The sequence below is a fragment of the Leptidea sinapis genome, chromosome 35 (assembly GCF_905404315.1).
Source record: "Leptidea sinapis chromosome 35, ilLepSina1.1, whole genome shotgun sequence".
Lineage (NCBI taxonomy): Eukaryota > Metazoa > Arthropoda > Insecta > Lepidoptera > Pieridae > Leptidea > Leptidea sinapis.
This window is the reverse complement of record NC_066299.1, coordinates 8,113,380-8,139,483: the sequence shown is the minus strand read 5'-3', so window position 1 is coordinate 8,139,483 and position 26,104 is coordinate 8,113,380. Positions and strand designations below refer to the sequence as shown.

The 26,104-nt window shown below is 32.0% G+C and overlaps 2 protein-coding genes across 7 annotated transcripts in view; both read right to left on the bottom strand.

Annotated features, from left to right (window-relative positions):
- The window catches only part of LOC126975196 (transcription initiation factor TFIID subunit 4), a 70,375-nt gene extending 62,156 nt beyond the window's left edge, over positions 1-8,219 (bottom strand). For 2 of the 6 annotated variants that reach the window (XM_050822966.1, XM_050822967.1), the window contains exon 1: positions 8,030-8,219. In XM_050822966.1, coding sequence (XP_050678923.1) covers positions 8,030-8,113 — 84 coding nt within the window. In that variant the 5' untranslated portion in view covers positions 8,114-8,219. Of the gene's footprint in view, positions 1-6,252; positions 6,885-7,020; positions 7,189-8,029 lie in introns of those variants that run through there. The other 4 variants (XM_050822972.1, XM_050822970.1, XM_050822968.1 and 1 more) reach the window with 4 other exon arrangements.
- A 6,925-nt stretch (positions 8,220-15,144) lies between these two features.
- On the bottom strand, positions 15,145-21,799 carry LOC126975227 (uncharacterized). Its single transcript, XM_050823024.1, has 6 exons — positions 21,443-21,799; positions 21,013-21,154; positions 19,884-20,059; positions 18,480-18,668; positions 16,409-16,603; positions 15,145-15,376 (listed from the first exon to the last, which is right to left on the bottom strand). Exons 1-6 carry the CDS (start codon positions 21,465-21,467, stop codon positions 15,165-15,167), a joined length of 939 nt encoding a protein of 312 aa, XP_050678981.1. The 5' UTR covers positions 21,468-21,799; the 3' UTR covers positions 15,145-15,164.
- Positions 21,800-26,104: the final 4,305 nt, after the last annotated feature.

Genomic DNA, 26,104 nt, shown 5'->3' with positions numbered 1-26,104 from the left:
AAATAAGCAGGTATTAATAATGATGTTTATCTAATCAACGAACGATGTGTAGGTCAATTACTTAAGCCCACTTATTATAGTGGACATGGAGCTATTGACAGTTAATGGTTAATTGTATAGTTCTAAGTGTTGAACAAACCAATTGTTTTACTGTCTCTTTTTTCACCAATGAGATCAAAGGTCCTTTCTCAATTATAATACTTTTAATTATATTTTCAACACACTTGCTCGTAAAGTGAGCCTTAATACATCGTTCTTAGGGCTATAAACCGAACGTGCTTAATAGAATTATGCCTACAAAATTAAGTAAGTACATAACTACAAATTAGATGAGCGTAAAACGAGCATTTCCAATTTAATATGGAAATACAGTTTTTTTTGGAACAACAAAGAGGTTATAAAATGCCACTGAAAATCCGTTTATATTTTTGGAATAAATAGATGTGTCCCTAATTAAGACGAAAAAAAATATTATTATTTCACAATAATTTGTTATAAAATTAATAATATTTTATTGCATAAAATACAATTTTGAAGTAGGCTGTATGCCTATAATATGTCATCAATCAGCGACATTTGACGCGTGAAAAAAAAACTTGCGCGCCATTTCCCGTAATTTTCATATTCTGATTGTAACGCATTTATTGCTGTGTGGCTGTGTTTTTTCCTCGCAAGTTTGTTGAAAAAGTAAGTATGAAACTCCTGAGCAACTAGGCATTAGCCTGATTTACGCCCTCGCCTACGGTTCGGGCTGCAACGCACGGCCTCATGTAGAATGAGCAACTTAGCTGACTATTGTATCTATACTATTAAATAATAATGTAATCTCATTGTTATTTTTCATACTTATAGATAATCTATATACAAGCATTAGTTAAGCAGCAACTCAGGTGAGTACCTTTATTTGTTGGGATCATGGAAACACATTTATTACTTATAATAGTGTAAAATTTTGATTACCTTGTGATATAAAAAAATCATTATGAAAAACTAATATTTCAGATTCCACTTTCCATTAGGTGAGACACTTGCTCTAATATTTCAAAAACACTTTTTTTTTGTTTATGCCTGGGTGTGAATGTTTCCGATCATTTTGGTCCTTAGATATTTATATGGGCAGCCCATGAAAGCTCACCTTAGAACTGGGTGGAAAGTATATATAATTCAACTCAGTTACACCTAATTTTTATGTACTTAAAAGATTTTTTTTAATGAACAACACCAATGTTGCATATATTTTTTCATTAAAGTTTTAGGTGAGTACCACATAAAACCTATTTTTGTTGAGTTCATAATATAAGAAATAATAAACCGTATTTTTACACAAGCCATAGAAGCAGAATACATGTGGGTGCAAGGAGTAAAGCACTAGCACAGAAAACAGATCAATTCCTTATAAGGGAGCAGATTTATTATGATTATTGTTAAGACATAGCATGCACCTTAAATTTTCCGACACTATTAGGGTTGCCAACCATACTCTAAAATAGAGTGTTATGCCTACTCTACATCATATAGGTACTTACTTTACAATCTACAATACTAATAGAGTAAGCTTAAATACAATTTTCACTTAATCTGATTTTTTTGCATTTGTGTGTTAGGCATAAATTTGACATATATAGGCTTTCATTTTTCAAAAACAACTTTACTTTTGATTTTATTGATTTTTAGTGAATTTGAAGTACATTAACTAAGAATTTGTCTAAATATGTTTAGATATACTAAACTGAAGAGTTCAGTTACTTTGCCATAGATTCCGAAATCAGAACCTAACCAAAATCTCACCACACTATCTTTGAAGTATAACCTTTCCAATAAAAAAAGAATCATCGAAATCGGTTGGCGCGATATTGAGTTATTCGTAAATTTATCATCCACTTTACTATACGTATGTATAGCACATTTAAGACTTTTATGGTTTTCTCAAGGATGCCACTGTCAGATCTGGACCAAATTACAATGGGACCACACGGGAAGCACCAGCTTTCAAATAAAAAAAGAATTTTCAAAATCTGTTCACCCAGTCGAAAGTTTTGAGGTAACAAACATAAAAATAAAAAAACACCGACGAATTGAGAACCTCCTCCTTTTTTGAAGTCGGTTAAAAAATTGTCTGTGACAGATGAGACAGCTTCATCAATAATTATTTTTAGAAAAAGGAAAACATTTATAAAAGGGTTCATTGTTATTTTAAACCACACTTTTAGTATAAGTATAAAATGCCCAAAGCTCTATCAATTAAAATTTATTAAAATTGGTTAGATTAGGTTATGTTAGAACAGGTAAAACAACGCACGAGCCGAGCGTAGCGGGGGCGCAGTAGCGGCCGTAGAGTGCCAGAACCGAATTGTAGGCGTTTTCCCCCCAATAACAAATTAGGGTGGGGGGAAGGTAGGTAGGTAGGCATTATAATCGTGGACTAAAACTATAAATTACAATATTTTTTACCTCATAATTAGTGCTACTAAGTTTTAACCCCCCTTTTTATTAATCTATACTCCTTCTTAAGTTTCTCTCTTCTACTGCTTTCAGAGAATCCAGAGGATCGTCCAGAAAAAGTTGGCAACCCTAGCCACTACACAACATTCACCTTTAGTTATTGGTATTTTGTAAAAGCAATCCTAGATGCTAGGTTATTCACTTTTTTACCTATATATATTTATTTAGTTATCTAAAAGGATTAAAATAATCAATACAGGAATGCCCCTAATACAATGTGATAAAATAAAAGCTTTACTGTTTAATTTATTTTTACAAGCAGCCAAAAAACTAAATAAACAAAAACAAATATAATACAATACTAATAAGAAATTACACATAAATAATCAATCCATACACATTAAATAAGAAGTCCAATCATTCTATAATATTAAATTTTATTTAAAAATAGTAGTCTTTAAGTAAACCAATTCTGAATAACCATATATGTTTATGCACATTCCTATCAATTGCATGTGCTCATGATTAAAAGCATGCGTATTGCTTTTGACATTGAATCTAATGACTTGGAAGCAATTATGCTGACAGCATATTAATTACACACTATACTCCTCTATATATACTTAATACATATTTATATTGTAAATTTATGATTTAGTGCTATTCTCATTTGAAGCTTAGGAATGTGAGGTATTATATTGTTGTAATATCTATTTATAGGTATAAAATTCTCATGTTAGAATGTTAGTTGCCATACTCGTCGGAAATAGCTTGATCAATTTTTATATTTATATGTGGTAGGTCTGAGAAAAGGTCAGGTAGGTAATTTTTGTTATTGCAATTTTTTTTCTTTATATTTTTATGCAACATTTACCGGGTCAGCTAGTATAATAATAATAATATAATTAAGGTAAAGGTGATTTAGAGTTAGAGATAAAAATGAGATTGATTGTATATTCAGCAGTCACAAATATTGAAACAAGACACTTTTTTTTTCTCAAATAGGAGGACAAACGAGCGTACGGGTCACCTGGTGTTAAGTGATCACCGCCGCCCACATTCTCTTGCAACACCAGAGGAATCACAAGAGCGTTGCCGACCTTGACAAAGGGCAGCCTGAGCGAGAGTGCTCGGGGAGGGATTCTCCGGCTCTGGTTGAGCCTGTACCATCCTGGGGTAATTTCTTATTTCGTACCGGTCTCATATTATGTTGGGGGAGGGATGGCCTCCGGTCCTCGACACTAAACTATGCGAAACATAGCGGCACTAGGCCGCTGCTTCACACTTGAAGTGACCATAGAATTATCAGGGCTAAAGTCATGTCTCCAATTGTATAAGAAAGTTAGTAGTAGAGACATGAAAGAATATCAAGAGAAAACTGTGCAGTCCATGATAGAAAAAGACAAAGGGCTTGAAATTTTTAGAAAAGCATGTGACGGAAAATTTGATGATAAAGAGAATTATCTAATTAAAATCAAAGAAGAATAATATTAAAATCTATATGCTCCTAAAAGCTTTGGACCCTCATATAAGAGGAATCAAATAATATTGAACAATAATACATAATGAAATTCCTATCAGAAGATATACCTTTAAAAAAAAGCTCGGCAACTAGACTGGTAAAGTGCTATTCAAATTTATTATTATTAGCAACTATTGTTATTCAAAAATTATTACAAAATATACCTTAACAACTACCTCCCTATCATTTTGTTATCTAACCTTTATAAACTGTTGACAAAAATAATAACCCCTTTTTTATAATTCTACTGAACAAGATGGATTCAGGAGCACACATAATATGTTGGGCCATGTGAGAACCATTATTTAAAAATCCACTGAAACATCCAGGCAATTCACAAATAACAATCCAAACGTTAAATGAAGTCTCTCTATATGTTGGTACAGAGATGAAATTTAGCAAACTTAAGATCATGACAAATGATAAATAACACCAAGTTGACAACTAAATCAACAAAACCAGTAATCAAGAAGTCAGAAAAGTGAAATAACAGTATTCCAAGAAAATAAATAAATAGGTGACATAAATTTTATGTAGACTGCCTACTAAAAATTTGATTTTGCTTTTAGAATGTATATCACAGTAGAACATAATATTTCAGCTTATTATTTCAAAACCTGGTTACCTACTCAGAAAACACTGTTTATATTTTTCACAACAAAACCGATGTTATATACTTTAACAAAATTCTTCTAAAGGTGGGCCAAGAATCTGTAAATATTTAAAATTAACAATGTTATGAAACTGTGGTTAACATTTTGAGTGATTTATTTATATTTTAGCTTAGATTAAGGATTGGTCTCTGCTGCGCTCAATCGAAGTATTATAGTTTAAAAAAGTGGGAAGTTCTAATTGTAATAAATTAAAAAACACAGTTTTAAATGGTGAATAACTAATAATTTCTTTATACAGTTATTTAATAATTAATCTGTCATCTATCTGGAATCATTGGACACAGTAACACAGACAATACAAATATTGTAAATACAAACAATTTTATTTTAAAATAATTCAAATCTAAATGACACATAATGATTTCTATGTTTCATTACTCTAAATCAAAGGTTCTCAACATGGGCGATAACACCCCCTTGTGGGTGTTTGAGACTTTCGGGGGGGCAGTAGAAGACCCAGAGAAAATTAGGAGGCATTGAGACAGCACAGATGGGGTGTGGGTAGATTAAAAAATACAGTCTAAAAAGGCAAAAAATACACGAAAATACTCTAGAAAAAAACATATTCTCAAAGTAGGTGGTGAGCAATATTTATATTAGGTTGAGAAACTATGCTCTAAATGTACATGAAAATTTAGACTCTGGTATAGAGATTGTGGATTTGCAGATGTATTTTTTTTTACAACAGCTGCAGCAGGGTCCTTTGGTTTTATATGTACACAATTTTTCAAATATAATAATAATAAAATAATTATAATTTATAGGGATAGTCCCTGACCTGAAACTGACCTATCAACCCTATCAAGATGGCCACAGAGTTTTGCCTCTTTAGCCACAATTAAAATAACTACACAATATCTTATTTATTATATATATTACATATAAATATTTTTAATATGAACTATAGTTTTATTATTAAATATTAAAACACTAAAACAGCCATAATTTTTAGAACTAATCATATTTGTTAAACAGTCCTTTTTTATTTTACACAATTCTATTTTATACTAAGCTTTATCATTAATTCACTGTTGTTTACTTGTGTACAGGTTGAGGTTGTTGTTAGATAAATTATTAACAATAGTCTAATGAGTCACACTTGTTTGGACATAATATCATAAAGAGATACTAAACAAATGTATTATAATACTCATATTTTAAACTAACTACTTGCCTATTGTGATTTTTGTAATCTATTGAAATATATAATTGAACTACATCATATTATTACATTTGTAAACACAACAACTATTTTAAGCATTTCAGGAAAGAAATGATTATGTTTTAGAATACTCTTGAATTCTAGTTCTAACTAGTGCCTATTGTATGATAACAAAATATGTTATCAAACAACCAACAATATTTGAAACAATAATAAGAACGTTTATTATCGTATTCTTTTGCTATGCATATCTAATAAAAACAGTTTTTAGCTTACATACTTCTTTGTAGGAATTGCATTGAACTTTTTGCGTTTCCAATGTGGGTAACGCGTCTATTTTAAAAATAGAATACTGATTGTTATTTAACTAACCTCAAAACAAATTAATTCATATAATAAAAATGAGGAAAAAGAGATAGACAAACTTTCCTTATTCTAAATACTTCACTTACCCTGGAAAATGTTCTAAGGCGGTTTATACGTGGATTTGAAGGAATATTACTAAGAGACACTTTAGACATTTTGTGTATAAATTGCACAGAATTTCTATATGACGCAGCCACAGATAAATCGTAAGTTGACTCGAGTTTTCAATAATAGTTGATAATTCGTTAATGGAAACACAGCATTATTTGCAACACACAACACTCATGTCTCACAGCCCTATATTCAGAGTGCGTGATTTTGACACTGCACTTTTAATAGAATAAATACACTTTTAATTATTGTTCGTCTATTTAGTTCAAGAAAACGTTCGTAATATATAGCATCATTCTATTAACGTTTAGTAAGCAACATATTTTACTGAACAAAATAATTTGTTGTGTTTACAAAATCAGCTATTTTAAACTCAGCAGTCAGCTGCTGAATGTTGGTTGGTATTGCAAATCGCAATACTCAATAGCACGTCGCTACGTACGAAACAAACTTGCGGAATGAGAGTTCTCACTTCTGTCAAATGAGACCGAGTATAGAATATTACCTAATATCGATTACTGTAAATAATTCAGGCACGAGTTCAAGAATAAAGGAATCGCTAATGAAAATAACAAAATTTACGAATATTCATATAATATATTATATTAAGAGCAGGCAAAGTTTCATCACAAGGCTTCATGCAAAAAACATGCATACCATACATATATATACACCTATATATATACTGGTAATGGCTAAATAAAAGGGCAAAATCCATAATACATGAGTTAAGCGTAACTCACCAAAAGCCGATATTTTAATGCTTTATGATTCTTTCGAGATGCGTGTTTTTCCGTCTTTGCTATTACTAGCTTTGAAAGAAAAATAAGTTGTGAAATCTTCTCTAATATCAAAGCTGGTAAGCTTAGCAAATTGCTAAAATCGATAATCGTACCGCAGCAATTTTGCAAATCATTCCGACATGAACTGAACTGTCAAGTATAAATGTTAAATTTAAACATATCTGTCAATGTCAGTGCTCAGAATTCACTTCTCAGTGGATTGTTTACACGCGATGACGCAACGTCCAACACGCCAGTCGCCAATGGGCTTGTTGTACCCTTTGTCATTTTTAACAATAGAAGCTGCGCGCCTAAATAAATTTTCGAAGACTGAGACAAACGCATGACTTATTTACAAATTATTATGACAACCACAATCCTGATACAGTTGCTATCAATAGTGAAATTATTTTAACTCAGCGTAATATATAATAGAAATGTACTTTTAGTACAATAATAGGTACATAAAATAAGTATCTAATACGTACTTATTTAATAAAATATAATTTTATTTTTATCCACAATTCTTATAAGGTTAACAGTTTTTCTTTTTCAAATTAGAAAATACAGATAACTTTTACATAGGTACTTAATGTGAATTATGTAACAATCATGAGGTATTAATTATGAAAATTTAAAATATCTCGCAGTTCTCAGCTAAAACTTACGTTTACCTACACGGCAATATAAACTCCCCCAAGAATATAAGTAGGTAATATCAAATCGATACTAAGTAAGTACCTAGGTAATAAAATAAATCACGTGTAAATATAATCATAAGTACCTAAGTATGCAATAGTATTTAAAAATTATTATAAATTGTAATGGTAAATATACACACTACAATTACTATGGATAAATTTTCTTCGAATTAATAAGATATACAAAAATTGGAAAAAAAGCGATCTTGAAAGGTTGATTCAACAAAAAATCAAGCCGGCAATGCGGACAAATGCGTCAAGAAACTCACCAGTGAATTTTCAGTCGGGTTTACACGAATGCGGGCTTCATCGTCATCGTCGAGGTTACTTTCAGCACCTGATGCCTGGCCCATGGTGAATGCGTGATTATTTAGTTGCAACGCGGACGGTTGGCTGCATAAGCAGCCGCCCGCGCGACCGTCACGCGAACTTTGCCGCGTACTTCTGCCATCCCCTAACCTATAGGGAATGTCAGCTGACTAATCGATATTTCCAACATATACTTAATACCGACATCCTATTTTTATGTGAATAAGAAAATTGCAACTACGACAATTGATACAATGCCACAGTAATGAAATACTAAGTGAGCTATACTGTTCGTTGTAGGGTAGGTACGTCAGAGGTCTTTTAATATCACTGCAAAACCTCTTTTAATATCACTGCAAAACCGGTTTTCAATGTTCAATGTATTGTTACTATTAGCGATAAAAAGATGTAAATAATTGGTATTATGTAATAAATATTGTACATTTAGTAATTTAAGTTATTAGCAGTGAGTGTAAAAGAAAATGAAATAAAGTATTATTATTATTTATTATTATTACGTACTGTGCTTAAGTGATATTTTTCATTTACCTATTCTACAGCATTTACATGACTATCATTAAATTTATTTAAGTATGTATTATTTAAACTGCTTTACTAAAAGTGGACATAAACAGGAACTCCATGTTTTTTACGTGGAAGGTTTAGCTTCGTCAATATTTTTTAAAGGTCTATTTTTATATATTGATACTACCACTACAATTGAGGGTTGAAATACAACGATAATTTAAATTACAATATCCATAATGATGAGCTCAAAAAAATATCTAAATAAGTATTTGAAAATCCTTAAAATAATATCATAATTTGTATAGGAGTAGAAATAAATAAATTAAAACTCACTTACTTCTTTGGTTGAAGTCAATGCACAGTCATTGCTGATTTTACGTAAAATAATGCAACGTAATTCAAAGTTGGAATATTTATCGATATTTGAGGGACGTTCCTAACAGTGCGGCGGTCGATACAGCGAGCGCAAGTCCATTGAACAGCTAACTAGAACTGAATCGAATAATTAAAGTTTATAAATTTATTTTAAATTTTCTAAATACAATTTTTCTTATAAAGATCAACTAGATTTTTGTGTTAGATTGAAAATGCTTTTAACAATTTCTTATCTTATTAATTTGCACTTCAATTATTATTTGTTGCCTTTTCTTGGACATACATACAGAGAAAAAAAAGCAGGAAAAAAAATCGATTATACTACTATTTTGGATTCGCTATTGTTTATACAACACACAGTAAGTATTCTTAAAGAAAATATTATATATACAGTTTTTACTTTGTTACGATTTTAGTATGAAAAATACTTATCATAGAAATAGATTATGAAAGATTTACGACCCTATTTTAATTATATTTAAAAATCTGTTTGGAAGTAAATATGCTCTTAATTTATCAACAGGAAAACAATTTGGTCGATTGATTTGTTTGATTTACCTGGTGATCCTGGTTAGGATGCAGTATGACGTGTGCAATTTGTCAGTTAAACAGGCGTCCTTAGATTATTTATACGTCTAGATAGACTATACCACTGTGAAAACTTCGAAAAAAATTGAATTTAGAACTAACCTTTATTTTGAGCTTTTCACGCACACTAACGCAAAGTGTCATACAAATCGTGAGTGTAAGACGTAGCTCGTCACGCAAACTAAACTAATATCCCTTAATAGATAAATCTAGAGGTACATACATTATCTAAGCAGACGTAAATAAAAGTGGCTGAAAATTACCTACAATTTTTTATGTAATAAACCTAGAGGGACACAGGCGATGCCAGTGTATAGCGAATAAAAGAGTCAGCTGATTGTTTATTATTGACGATATAATGAGCGGGGTGGAATACCTACCATCAAGCCCCGTGCGCGTTAGACTGACACTCTCCTTCCTCCGCGTTCACCACCCCGCCGTGTCGTCCTCTTATTTTTTTTATGTAAATAAGGGACAAGACGAGCAGGACGTTGAGCTGATGGTAATTGATATGCCCTGGCAATTACAACGCAGTGCCGCTCAGGATTCTTGAAAAACCCCGAATATTCTTAATGGCACTACAACTAAGCTTGAGACATAAGATGTTAAGTCTCATTTGCCCAGTAATTTCACTAGCTACGGCCGCGGCGCCCTTTAGACCGAAACACAGTAATGCTTACACATTACTGCTTCACGGCAGAAATAGGCGCCTCTTAGTAGCGATAGCAACTTAGCACACTGAAACCCCGTCGATTATTATACTGTTAAGCTCGCTTTCTTACATTTTATTGTAGCATCTGAACATAATTAATAATAATTGGTAATTACTTACTAAATATTTTTTGCTGTACGGAATATAATAAAATTAAATATAAAAAGTTCATTACTATTGCAAGTAAGGAAATGAACTACCTAATAATGTTTAAGAACATAAACAATTTGGATGTTTCTTCAAATTTTTTTTTTTAATTTTTAACGTTATATTAACCTTGAAATTATTGAAATATTCTCAAAAAGTATGGACATTAGAAAAAAAAGTTTCAGACAAAAGTTGTCGAAAATAAACTAATCTATTAAAATTGATAGATTTTTTTAGTAACACAATATTTTAAGAGATATCAGCCGAGATCGAAAAACCGGTTCATTAAATGGGCCATAAACCGTTAGCAGTAAGTTTTACAAAAAAGTTTGCAGTAAATAGAAGATATGAAATTTTATTGTCTACAATAATGGTTGATATAAACCGCTTTTGTTGAGTTTTTCTTGCTGACCGTGCTTCCATGGTGCTTCCTACAGCTGTTATGCGGGCCAGGTCCCGAGGTATTTACTATGAAATAAATTAATTAACCTTTTTTTGTGTGGCATCAAAATTTTCCTCGTGCTTTCTTCATTCGCTTTTTAATTATTCTCGGATTAAATAAAATGCGACCCAGTATATATTGGCGGCTAAAGATTTCTTTATTACTCGGATCTAATTGGTAATCGGTACATGACATATTAATAAAAATCATTCTAATAGGTATCCAGTCCAATATCCTTTGTAAGCGCGGCGTCAAATAGACTAATAAAAAATAAGTATATATATAAAATATAAAAATTAGGTATATTAGTAAAATAGACCTGATTAGATAATACAACCAATTGATGGAGCTATACAAAATTCTTTAAACCATTACTTTAGCCTGAATATAATAGCAAATCAATATGCCCAAAAACTTCAATAAAATTGATTATTTATAAATATATTTGTTCTTTATTTTTTTATGGATAAAGAGGACAAATGAGCGTCAGGTGTTAAGTGATTACCGCCGCCCACAGGGGGTTAAATTGGACAAGTAGGTCTACTCTTATTCAACAAAAAACGAAGTTTCGATTGAAGTTTTGGATGTTTACTACGGTTTCATTCGGTTCGTCCCGAAAGTCCATTGTTTGACATTTCGAATTTCCAAAATTCATTTACGTTGCGAACAATGACGTTCTATACATATAAACACTGCACCTCATACAAAAAAAAGCCGAAATATGGCATATGCCACAAATGACACCATAATAAGCTTCGACTGCTATGTCTATACATTTCTGCGTTTACTCCAGTTTTTTAAAATTTTATTGGCCAATAGGCAGCAATGTAAACACTATTTCAGTTTCAGCTGCGTATTTTGAATTGAGAACCCGATTTGGACAGTGACATCAGAGGAGTAGTTAGGTATTTTTTTAAACCCATACGAAAAAGAGGGTTGCTATAAGTTTTACGTTCTTCAGTCTGTCTCTATTTTCCGATCAAGATCTGTTAAGTCGGAGGTTTTTTTTTCGTTTTTAATCAAAAATCACACTCATATTATAAAGGGGAAAGTTTGTATGTTTATTTATTAGCTTATGTTTATATTCGTTACTTCTTCACGTTCTAAAGGGGTTTGGATTTAATAAGTTAAGGTAACTTTTAATGAGAGAAACTAATACACAAATATAATATTATATACATAAAATAATTAGTTAAACTGGTTATTTAAATGTTAAGTCTTTAAATTCTTTTAAAAGTTTTCTAAAAATAGCTCTGAATTATGATAATAAATTATCTTTTAAAGTGCTCCTTAACACACCTCGCAAGCACGATACCTACTCGTTCTATTAGAAAGTTTCAAGTTAATATCAGTTGTATTCTTATTTGTTTTTCCCTTAAAATATTGCCTTTACATATAACCATCCTTTTAAAAGGTATAGGTATATAGGTATATATATATACATATTTTCAAATACACATGCACATACAATGATGAAGCTATAACTTTTAATTTATATGTCTGAGTAAATACTCTTAGTTAGCTGTAAGTTTTTTGTTATAAAAAAACCTTTTGATTTTCATTTGTGTGAATTTTGTTGCAAATTTGCTTGAAATGGCTTGCTTGGAATAGGTATGCTTATAATCGAGGCTGCTCTAAGTGACGAACATTGAGAACGTAGAGGGAAAAGGTGTCGCTTGCGCAAACAATTTAATATTAGTGAAAGTCCCGACTAAGAGTATGTAGGAAATTATAGAATAAATTATAGCCTGCTGTGTTTTACATAAATTATGTATAAGGGTTGGTATTAATATTCCCGAGTTAACAGAGGATGAACTCCAATGTTAAAGAAGCAGGCGGGTACCTCTTAATCAGCTGCATCTTCACCTCAAGCTCTACAGGCAGGTCGAAGGGCATGAACTGCATTAGTACAACTGTTAGAAAGGATGAAGGTAGAACTTTATCTTACTTATTCCTTTCAAACAGTAGTGGTATTCGGTATTCTTATCTTTAGTGACATTTATAATAAATTACATTTTTTTTATTATAAAAGAGCTAAATTATTTTTTATTTTATTTTATTATTACAGGAAAACTTACTTACAGCTAACAAAGAGAGGTACTCTTTGTTAGCTGTAAGTAAGTTTTCAGACATATAAAATAAAAAGTATAGCTTCATCATCATGTTATGTGCAGCCATTTACAAAAATGTACCTATAAAAGATGATGGTAATATGTAGAGGCAATATTTTTAGTGAAAAAAAAAAACAAATAAATATATAACTGATATTTACTTGAAACTTTCTGATAGAATGAGTAGGTATTGCAATTGCAAGGTGTGTTTTTAACTTTACTTTATAAAAAATCATTTATTACCACCAAAATTGAGAACTCTTTTTAGAAAAGTTTTTAAACAATTCAAACAAAAACCATATCATATACTAATTTGACATGTTTATATCGCGTCTGTGATACAGACATCTTAGATTGTCATAAGTTACTACCCAACGTTGGCATGAAATAGATCTCTTCAAATTAGTCGGATTAAGATACGTTCATTTCAATCGTTCACCATTCGTTCACGAATGTTCGCTATTGTTCTGAACTTCGTCGATGTGTCCGAAAACTAAATAGAATAGGGCCACTGTTGAAACTTCATTTAAATTTCGTTCGTTTACGAAGTTTCGTTTCGGAGAAAGAGAGTAGACCCCCTGGCTTTAATCCAGGCTTAAATCAGGTGTCTAGCTACGTATCTATGCATCAACGCACTGTTACCAAACGAAAAATCAAGGTGCAAGACATGCCTTGTAAAGCTGATCATAATTTGAAGTCCATAGTGGGCCAGAAAAGGGCCAGTCATCAGCACTTATAAAGTCCGGAACGGTGACTTCTAGCCAAGCTTGGATAAGTCGTCCCTACTTATGAGTTATGACTAGGTGTAAAGTCTTGCTGGAAAATCCAATGTATATTTTTAAATTGCGTATTGCTAAGAGGTTTCCTAACACGATCTAAGAGACTATCTTGATACAGTTTGGGTTGAGTTTTCACTGCTTTTTCACAAAAATGAAGCTTTGCCTTACTCCTTGATAAGATACCCCTACCAGAACATGACTGACGCAGATGACCATGTTGCACTTTTTCCACCACTTGTAAAGCTTCTTTGGAGCTATGAAGGTACACTTAATCATTTAGCTTGTTGCATTGCCCTTTAATTATATTTTTTTTTCATCAGTGAATATCATATTTCTGTAATTTTTATGTGTGTATCGGTACAGATAGTATTTTAATCGAGAGCGACTCTGTAACTTTAGGTATTAATTTAGAAGATATCCTGTATACGAGGGTGTAAACAATATAATGTTTTATTTTAAATGGAACTCTTTGCTAATTGTGTTTACTTCTGAGTAATTGCCAAAGATAGTGGCCTCGTTCTTCGGAAGGAGAGGACATTTCAAGACATTTTTTTTAGGGGATCGAAAAATAGTTACTGCAGATTGTCTTGGAAAAACTATTTTGAAAAGATATAGTAGAACAAATAATATGCAACTTTTATTTATGTTTTGATTTTCTAAGATCTTGCATTTTAACCCTCGTATCGACGATAAGCACCTATAGTTTCAGATCTTATTTGATGATAGGTACGTTAAAGAGTTCTAGCGGGTATCTTCATTATCGCCGATATTTAGATTATTATTCGTTGCCCCGATCTTATATTATGGTCTTCGACAGAGGATGTGTTGTTATATCTATCGATAGTATGATAAACGAACATACGGCTAAAGACCTAGATTTGATGTCTCTTGTAAAAAACGACTTCATACCCACTTAAGGCTTGCAAAGTTATCACTGCAATTCTGTTTTCTTGCACAACCATTCCATAATTGTAATTTAATATTTACCTCGAAAAAATATCTGAAATGGCGGGAAATTATCAAAGTTTCTAATATAACAAAAGCATTCAAAATATGAATTTGAAAAATAATAAGCTTTTTTCCGTTATAACAATGTGGAGGTGGGTGGTTTGAGCCTCATGGTTTCTTTGCCTCGAGTCAGCACAGTTTTGCTCGCTCCAGCTCACGCGGGGTAGCCCGAGCATCCACATTTCAGGTACAAGTTCTAATTGTGAACGTCCATGGATGGATTCTCCAGGACTGCTTAGTCTGGTACCGTCCTGGAGTAGTATTTTTTTAGCCGTGCCGTTATTTGTCTGTGAGGGTGAGGGATGTTCCTCCGAATTATCCACAGACAAAACCAAACCCAGCGGCATTGACGCAATATAGAAGGATAGAAATGTAAATAAGTAAATACATAAATCAAAGGTTTCTTTATTCCTTTACAGGATTACTTCTTGGGTCGATGTTAGGAATTTCGTCATTATCTGGCTTTTTGAAGATACTGTCCAAAATTTCTTGCGGAATGGTATTTGCAGTTGATTGAGTTGTGGTGGTTGGTAAAGAGTCTTGGGGAGCTGGTTGTGTAGATGGAGGAGGCGTCGTTGTGAGCAGAAAGCAGGCAGTGTGAGCGAGTACATTTACATCTGGAAATATACAAATATTCAGAATTTTACAATGCCCTCTTCCAAAACTTCCTCAGTTCCATACAATTTGCATCTATACGGCAGCTCAACCCTAGTGTTTTTGATCTGTTGTTAAATTGATTACCTTTTAATATTAAATATCATGATAAAACGTTTGACACTTCACGATACGCTTGGTCTTGAAATATTGCTGCAGCACTTTGAGTTTTCAATAAAAACTCTTCCCACAGTTTAATTATTTTATCATAAGTTCGTACCAATTCACTATCATCACCAATTAAATAGGTAGTGTTCATTCACTGTCCGATTCATAAAAGGCTTTTAACAAACATTGCAACGATTTTCCTTCATTAGAGAGAGATTCCAAGTTGGAATGACATGAATACCTTGCAATAGGAACAGGTTGTGGGATACCTTTGCTTTTACAATAGAACATGAATGATGGTTATCACTTACTATCAGGTAAGACATAACCACGATTTCCTACTTTTAGATTCAAAGACAGACATATTCAAGCAAAACAAAAATAAAACATCAACTATTCACGTCTAAATATGTATGCAATATGCTATCAATACTGATCATGCTGGCTTAATTGAACACAATGTTCCTATTCAGGTATTAGTATTAGGTACCACAAGTGTGGTATTACTCAGCATAGAAAACCCCGACTAATTTATGAATTATTAACAGTTAATAATCGTATCTCGATAGATCATATTTTAAGTATTCGATGATGACTGTCCATGACGTCTTCGTAATTTATCAAAAGGATAACATAAAACGATTATCATTATGAGTTGCACCTTGACTCATTTCTTCTCATAGTTTTTATTTGGTGGTACAATCACGCCACAGAACAGGTATCTTTTTTGAATCACGCAATGCAAAAGGATTTATTCACACTAGATGACAAAAACATCACGGTAAACGTGAAATCATAGTACATACAATTAATCAAAAACTGCTCGAATAAGATATCAATTCTTATCCGAGGATTTATAGTAGTGATAAAATAAACCATTATCTAACCTATTCCACAAGAATTCGCACACTGTAGCATCCCGATGTTTTTATACGTGACATAGTTGGAGCCGCAGACAGGATTGTATTCCGACGTGACAGGACAGCCCGAGATACAATTCTGTATCTGTACATTCTTATTTGGCGCGATTGTTGTTGTCGTGATTGTTGATGAACACCGTGATTTGCGCTTCAGATCCACACCTGTAGTAAGTAATTAATATTTTATATTAAAAATAAGGTTTTCAAAATGCAGCTTATTTATATTCTGATGTCTTGTTTTAACTCCTCACTGCTCAGCAATATGGCCTGCCCCAAGGACCTCATTTGGGTCTACTCCTTTTATTATATTTGTTAATGATTTAGCGTTAGGCACGGACGAGTAAAAAAAGAAGGACTCCGCGCCATGATATTAGCAAGTGAAGCACCGTTATGCTGTGTGTGTGCGGTTACGGGGGATACTAGTTACACGGTTTTTTCTCCCTTAAATAATCATATATGGCCACAAATACTTATATTGTATCGTTTTTACACTTTTTCACTACGCAGGAAGGCATTTTTAAAATAGTTTATTGAGACGCAAACTGATCTGTCACAGACGATGACAATTCTCACAATGGCTGCCTATCAGCCTGTAGTAGTGTAAGTATGTGCGTGGGGCTATGTATTTACGCGTTAATCGGCTAGTTTTGGTGCTACACTGTTATGTAAGGTGACACGGAGTCCTTATTTTTTTACTAGTCAGTGGCGTTAGGATAGAAACGTAACTTCAAAATGTGTGCTCATGATTAACAAGTACAATAAATTGCATGACAATGACATTATAGGAACAGAAAAGCTCAGTCAAATTAAAAACTTACTAAATAACTCAAAAAATCGTATAAAAAAGGTGCAAAAGAAGCACAAGATAATAACAAGGTCGGCTTAAACACACATCCTTAATTTTTACACGCTTTTTATTAGCTTGACTTGGGTGACACGATTTTCACCCACTTAAAATTATTGAATCGACTTGAAATTTTGTGTAAGTACTTATTGAAGTACTTGTAAAAGCGCCGATAACATTACAATAATTTAAATAGTTTTTCTTACTTTTATTCTAGTTTTATACGTCTGTTTTTATTTAATGGAATGTTTAATCGTGACTTTCGACTCCTTCAAAACGTTGGCTTAATTTGAAACTGCACATAAATAGTTTGCCCCATATTTCTTACCTTCAGCAATAGTGAGTTTTTATGCAGGATACCTTTTAATAGTAGTGTCTTTTGCCAATAGCTAAGGCGCGTGTAAATACGTTGCTACAAAATTACCATCGTTTTAATAAAAAATACTAAAAAACCAAAAATATTTTTTAATATGACATTTTTACATATATCTGTCAAAAAGTTATAGTAATTGACAGGAAGCATCCATGTTTTTTGCAATAAAAATAGATTTTTGTTTGTAAATTATACTTATTGAACATTAGTTTCTATTTTAATTTTTTTAAATGTGTGTTTTAGTTTATTTAACTATAATTTATTTTAATTAAGATCCATGCAAATTGCATGTGGCAATTTAGATATCGCCACCTTAGTTTTTATTGCGTTTTAATAAAGCAGTAATAGTAATTACTATTAAGTAAACAATAGCGATCACGTTGTATGAGATTTAGCCCATCATCATGAGCCGGAAGACGTCCACTGCTGGACAAAGGCCAAAAGATCTCCACGGTGATCAGTCCTGAGATTTAGCCCGCTGACAAGTAATTTGTTTTGTATAAAATACTCTATTGTTTGAAAAGAGTGGCTGTTGAGTTGCTTGTGTGTTCTTCACACGAGCTGTACTTTTTCCGAACATATTGAGTAGGTTATTAGATTAGTAGATTCAGTAATTTAAAAGAAATATTTATAGTGACGATTCAAAAGCGCTTAGTTTAAGCCTAATTGAATAAAGTTTATTTGACTTTCACTTTGACATATAGACCAAGAGACGCAGGGCGGCGCACAGCGGAGAATTATTTACAGTATTCCTCTGCAAATGGAACCCTTACAAACAGTCTTAATAGTTTTCTTGTGGGTAAAAATATAATATAACTTACCCGCTCCACACATTTTAGCGCAGTAGAGGCTTTCTTCATTTTTGTAAGTGACATTATCCGTTCCGCAAACTGGATTATCGTCCGAAGTTGTTGGACAGACAGCCATACAGCCCTTTAAGCGCTTCTGAGAGACTGTAGGCTTTAGTCCCTCGGGCTTAGGACAAGCACCTAAACGCTCGATTCTGACATCTGTAAAACACAATAATCTATGAGTTAAGATATGTCACAATACTTCAGAATTCATAACGTTTCTTCTGTAAAACTTTAAAGCCACTAAAAGATAGCATGCATATAAAATTTACTAAATATAGTCGATTATATTTTATTCTGTGGAACTGTTTGGTCACAAACTGTTATCTATGTGTTATCCTATTTAACTAACAATACTTGAATGCTTGATTTTTCTTAAAAAAGCGAATTTATACATAAAAATGTTTGCTCATAAATCTTAAAAATACTTTTTTTGATGCTAAATTCAAGATTCTGCAAATATACATGGTATACCCATTAAAAGTTATATTCAAGAGACATAATTATAAATTAATATCTAATCTCAACATCTATTAGCAAAACTGATATTCAGGGACGAAAAAAATTGGAGGTCCAAAATTTGGTCAATCAAAGACGCGGACTCAAATAGCGGAGTGTATTGCATGATCACTGATCTATTTGGATACAAATGCTTAAAAAATACACGGAAGTTATAGTAACTCGTCATTTTCATATAAATAGTTGCAACATCTAATTATATGCATAAATAGAGAACCATCTTACAAAGTTTTAACCACAGAAGACAAATATGTATGCAGCTGAGAAAACCCAGTGTAGAATCATTTGGGTTAATATTTATTTCATTACTGAATCATCACGATAAAAAACTTGTATCTATTGTTATAAATATAAGCCTCGCTTATAGTAAAGTCGAATTCTGCCTTGACTTGAGACAACATGCGCAAAAAATGATTTTATAGGATATTCAGGGGATCGATTATTTTCAAGTATTTTATGGATTGTCAAAAGAAGAAAAAAGGTATAGCTTTCTAATCTAGTTATAGCATCAGAAGATACAATTTCATAATTTTTTCTGGTTTGCGTCTTCCAATACAATTTAGTACATAACAAATTAGTTTGTAAGGTTGTTGCATCCAACATATGAGTCGTGTTTAAGTAATATAAATTATTTCAATAACTGTTTGTGCAAGGGTGCATCGTGAAGATGATGGTCGCGATTACTGTCACAATTAGTAATTGCATCCAACAAATACAATGATTTACTAACTATTACAGGTACAGGCATATTAAAACAAATAAAGATGTAATCATATGCTTTTAAGTCTAAAAACATTTATACATACAGGCTCAAAACTTTATTGCTCAAGGTTAAAGTAAAGGATCAATACTAACCTATACCACACTTGACAGCACAGAGCAAGTGTCCAATGTTCTGAAAAGTAACTCCATCGCTCGCACAGACAGGGTTGTAGTCAAGGGTCATGGGACACGTATTCATGCAGGTCACTATCTGAATGTCAGTTCGTGCTGTTGTGTCTGGTGACATGGTTGTACTAGTTGTTTGCCATCTGGAATCAAGGATATCAGATTTAAGAGATTATAGCTTCTTGATCATCATCATCATATCAGCCGGAAGACAACCACTTCTGGTCAAAGGCGTCCCCCAAAGATCTCCACGTCGATCGGTCCTGTGCTGCCCTCATCCAACGTATTTCGGTGATCTTGACCAGGTCATCGGTCCATCTTGTGGGGGTATACCAACACTGCGTCTTTCGGTACGCGGTCACCATTCGAGGATTTTACTGCCCCGACGGCCATCGGTCCGGAGAGCTATGTGCCATGTCCACTACCACTTCAGTTTCGCAATCATTAGGGCTATGTCGGTGACCTTGGTTCTCCTACGGAACTCCTCATTTCTGAGTCGATCTCGCAGGGAAACTCCAGAAATAGCCCTCTCCATTGCTCTTTTTTGCTCTCTCATTGCTTTCTTATCAGCGTACAGCTTATATTAGGTAAATACACTTCGTTTTTTGTTCGAAGAAGTTTTGAATTATCATAAATTTCTTTCCCGCAATAATTATTCCATAAAGCGCGCTTTGAGTGAATGTTCAATTCAGACTTTTTATGACGCAACAAGGATAATTCCATATTTTTATATATTATATGTCCTCGAAAATATAGCAATGATTTGAAGAAGCAGTCCTATGATTCTGTTCAAAACGAGAATATCAGCCATACTTAGTCTGTATATCGAGAATATGTTTCCTATTTCTTACACCAGAGGGCGTTGAAAGCACTTTACCGAAAGTTTTGCTGTCAGGCGCCATTGCAGTCTTCATCATCAGCAAGGTCATTGCCTCATTGCTGTTTTCTCCATCATATAATACCTGTTTTGTCTTAATGCAAAACAGACGTATTATGGTTATTTCCTGTATATTTTCCTTAATTAAAAATTATTACTTATGTGATATGCTTACATTTAAATAAATTATTAATATTATAAAAACTTTGTGAATTATACCTGTCGTCATCATCAGGAAAATATATTTTATCATTATCCAGTACATCGTTGTCTTTAAAATCACTAAAGTCACTTAACCATTTGTCATGAAAATGGGGAAACCAACTAAATGCAGTCGCCTGGCAGACAATTGATAGAATAACTGAAAAAAAATAACAACTACAGAAAAGTTTTAACTTCTTGCAGGAACAAATTTTTTGTCTGACTCGTAATTATTAATAATTGGTAAACAAACAGGATGGTAGTAAGGTCTTTACACGTAAAGTCAAAGCTCTACGCAATTTTAGCTCATAATTGAATTTATAAATTCAACAACCCTAATACAACTCACAAATAAAATGAAAAACTCTAACAAAGAAACGATGTAAAAAAAAATTGACAGTGTAGTTCAAGTTTGTCGAAGAATACTAAAAAAGAAAAAAAGACTTACCGACAAGCAACGCAGATGAATCCATCTATACCAACGTAATATTAATACACTAAGTTAAAGACAATTTGGTAATCATTAATTGGTTGTTTAGATAACGTAATAACAGAACAGTGTTAGATAACTAAATGACCGCTGGTACGTGTGCTGCCTTATTAAATTCATCTCATACTGCCGGATATTTATAAAATATAACTCATGTTTTTCCTGACTCACAATAGGATATGTTATCCGATTTAATCCGAAATATAACTGCACATTCGATTAGAATGCCATTTTGAAGGCTTCGATATAAGACTTTTCCTTCAATGTGCCATATTTGATCAATATATTATGGAATGCTTACCATTTCTATATTATGATTATAATTCATGCCATTTGTCATTGTGACTAATTTTATGGCGTGTTGTTGTTCCAATTGTATCTCAAAGTCTTAAGAGACATTCATTTTTTCAAAATAGCTTCCTTGATTTTTTTTTAGAATCTGTCGAAAACAAAATTTGATTTAATAACTATAGTATTCTGGTTTCTTTGGTCCTTCATTGAACTAATTTTACTATATTTTCATTTATCAAATATATATCGATAATAGAGCCTCCTAGAAATTAACTTCATAAAACGTCTTAGGTTGAGATCTATAGACTGTACTTAGACTTTGCTCAGACTTTACTTACGTAAAACGTAGCTGAGTGTAAGTTTAGCATATTATTTGATTTCGTTTTTATTAGTTATTTGGCAGATGAAAATATGCTGAGCTTAATCTAAGACAGTCTAATCCAAAAATCAAGTTCGCGTTTTATCACACTCAGCTAAGTTTAAATTAAGTAAAGTCTGAGCAAAGTCTAAGTGAGCTCTATAGATCTCATATAGCCCTTAGTCTTTACCTTCGAGCTCCAAATATGTTCATTATAAAATCTAATTTGTGACTTAACTCTCCAATTATCAGATCTGGTGAACGCATGCTTATAAGAAAATAATCAAATATAACTAAAGTAAATATATTCAACGATTCTTTTAGCTCTTATAAAAATAAATTACACACTAAAGTCAAACTACTAACTAATAAATACTTAGTAACTTCAATTTTCACTGTAACCTTAATTGATACTTAATTAAAAAACACTTACTTTAATTAATACTCGTTTAATGCATTTTGTTATAGGTTTATATTAAAACTGTAAATAATGTCGTGTTTGTTAATGTATTAATATGAATGCTGTTGAAGTGTCTCTATGTCTATGAATCTCTTAATAATACATTCCAAAACGTCCTTTATGGGACTTTAAACGAATATTGTTATATTTCTTCAAATTCAAAACAATAATTGAGGTCTATGAAGTACAAAATATGAAGGACTAGATAAAATGCAACAAACACTGAAATAGGATTTTTAAATTAACGGTATTTTTTATGGTGAAAAAGATATTCTGAATGTGACTCTATTTTAATTTCTTATATCGAGGTCTATGCTGAATTATTTTTTTCAAATAAAATATACTTTATAGTATTTAATTTAATTTTTAGACACTAAAGCAGCATTATTTGAACATAGTAAAAAAAACTAAATTCTAATAATTGTTAAACAAACAAAAATTAAATAATCCCAATTTAACTTCGCTCGATTGCTCAGTGCCGCTCATCTAATTGCATTTTTATTACAGGAAGCTCACTTCATAATTTGGTTGACGTTGAAGAGTGTTCCTTGTATATAAGATGATTTAATTTGTAAAATATAACCCAGTCTCAGCTTTAACCCTTTTAAAGCATCCAGTTTTGAGCTGTTCGGAATTTTTTAAAGGTAAAATAAAAGTATTCAGAATCACTACAGATAAATTACTTTCGAGACGTTTTTGCATTTGTGTGGGTGTGCGGTCAGCACAGAAATAAATAAACCAAAAGTTTCATATTTTTATATAATTTTTATAGCCAGGTTCTTCATATGAAATAAATAATATTATAGGATATTAAAATAGTGAATATATAAACATAATTTTTAATTCAAACTTTTTTCAACTCCAGACACTTCGTACTATCCTCATCCTCACTTTCATCCCATGAATCATTTGTGTTAACTTTGTTCTAAATTCTTATCCGTGCCTTGAAATTTCTTTTCGTCTTTAATACCATGTAGATAAACAAATTATCAATTCCTCTACAATTATGTTATTAGTTAATGTATCCTCATATAATGTCATTATAGCACACTATTATGTTCATTGTGACATTTTGTTTGCGTCGTAATTTTTCACTACCCTCCATATATTTTCAATATGATTAAATTGGAGGTTATGTGGCGGTAAACGTAGCACAGTTTGACAGTGCTTTCGTAATATTTTATCTATTTTATACTCTACAAATCTCGCCTTATTTTTTAGAATCAGTTCACATTACTGAGTCTCAGTTCAATCATGTTCGATAAATGTTCAATATTTCTACGCGTTTGTTTGACATATGTTAAACCAGGGATCCCCAAACTATTTTGGACAAGTGACCTGTTTTCCAAAATGAACTATTACCTCAGACCCCCATGGCCAAATTACCTACATTTAACATCAACTCCCTAGTTCATAATGGTCCGCTAACTTAAAACAGCTCCTACATATTCATATTAATTTATTTGCTATTTAATAGGGTGGTACAAATTTGGTCTTACAATATCTCCTATTTAGCCATTACCAATAGCATGAAAACTTGGTCTTGGGCAAAAATTTTATTACAATATAAATTAATTTGTTTTATATAACACAAAATTATAATTTCATACAATACAAAAAAATATTAAAGTCAAGATAATAATCCACTGAGAATGCAATGTCCAATCCTTTACTCTTTGTGGTCAGAAAACCATTCTATAGAATAAAATGTGTTTTGAAGAAGCCAACTGTCTAAGGATACTTTAAATCTTGAAAAAGGTAACAACTTAAATGAATCAGGGATCTTATTGAAAATTTTCATGCCCATCAAAGTGCTATGCGGAACGACTCTAGTCACTAACCTATCAGCTTTCCTAAGTATTCTAGTACTGTGGGTCATATGCATTTGCTGTAAGTATAGCACACAGTGATTTTCCTTTACAAATTTTGCCATCTCGTAAATGTATAGATCGGGCAGTGTCAATAATTTCAGTGACTTGAAAAAGGGCTTGCATGAAACGTCAGGCTTAATAACACAGATTGATCTGATGCATTTTTTCTGTGCAATAAATGCTTTGTTTATTATTGAAGAGTTGCCCCACAGTATGAAACCATATCTAAGTATGGACTCAATGTACGCATGGTAGGTAATTAAGGCCGTTTGCCTCGAACTAACTTTCGTCAACTTATAAAGTGCAAAGGAGAAACTGTTTATTTTGCTACAAACTTTACATACTTGATGTTTCCAACTTAGATCTCTATCGATAGTCACACCAAGAAAATTTGTACTTTCTACATGGGTTATCATATTTTGGTCAAAATGTATATTCATCGAATCGGAATTGTCAATATCATTTATTTCTTTTATTGAAATGTATATATGTCGTCTTATTAAAATTTATCTGTAGATTATTTTGATTAAACCATAATATTTTTTTTTATTGTGTTATTAAGTTCTGATTCGTGGACACGTAATCCATCTCGTTTATCTGTGGTAACAATAACAGATATATCATCCGCAAATAGGACCACTTTGTGGGATGTTACTTCTGGTAAGTCATTAATGTAAATTAAAAAAAGAAGAGGGCCAAGCACACTGCCCTGTGGTACTCCAAATTTATTAACTTTAGATTCTGATTTAAATTTTTCCGGTGCATGATTCTCATTAACTTTAGTTACCTCAACATATTAAGCTCTGTTAGACAAATAGGATCTTATCCAACTCTGTTTCAAACCTCTGATTCCATTATGTTCTAGCTTAGACAACAATTGTTCATGAGAAACGAAGTCGAAGGCTTTTGACATATCAAAAAATAAAGCTGAAGTATATTTATTTTCATTACGACCAAACATAATATTTTTTACTAAATCAAAACAAGCGTGTAGCGTTGATTTTTGTCTATGAAACCCGTACTAATTTCTTTTTATGAATTCAAACTGATTAAAAAATTTCATTAATAATGTGATTAATAATAGCGTGAATAATTTTCTCGAAAACCTTAGACAGTGTGGATATGAGGGTAACTGTAATTATTTATATTACTTCTATCACCTTTTTTAAAAAGAGGTTTGATTATTGATAATTTTAGATTTTTCAGGAAATACACCAGTTTGTATTGATAAATTAATTAAAAACACTAGAATGTCACTTAACTTTTCTTTGCAAGCTTTAATTACCTTTGTGTTTATATTGTCGTAGCCTTCTGAATTTGTATTCTTTGAACTAACAATTGTTTTTAAAACCTCATATTTGTGAGTAGGACACAGATATATTGAATTATTTACAGCGCGTCTTGAATTTGTCATCGATGTTTTATTATTCATTTTATTTGTCAACTCTATAAAATTACTGTTAAAAATTTCGGCTATTTGCATGGGATGTGTAATAATATTATTATTATGTTCGATGAAATCAATATTGTGCAATCCAACACTAGAACCAGTCTCATTATGTATATTATCCCAGGTGGCCTTCATTTTATTCTTACTATTTCGTATGTATTTATCATTAATGATCTTTTTGGCTCTATTT

What these genes read in the sequence shown, in the direction of transcription:
- LOC126975227 (XM_050823024.1), bottom strand. Translation starts at nt 21,467, where the DNA reads ATGGATTCATCTGCGTTGCTTGTCG. An exon ending in TTCATCTGCGTTGCTTGTCG is followed by an intron (nt 21,155 to 21,442) that starts GTAAGTCTTTTT and finishes ATTTTTTTTCAG; the next exon opens with TTATTCTATCAATTGTCTGC. An exon ending in TTTCCTGATGATGACGACAG is followed by an intron (nt 20,060 to 21,012) that starts GTATAATTCACA and finishes CCTTGATTCCAG; the next exon opens with ATGGCAAACAACTAGTACAA.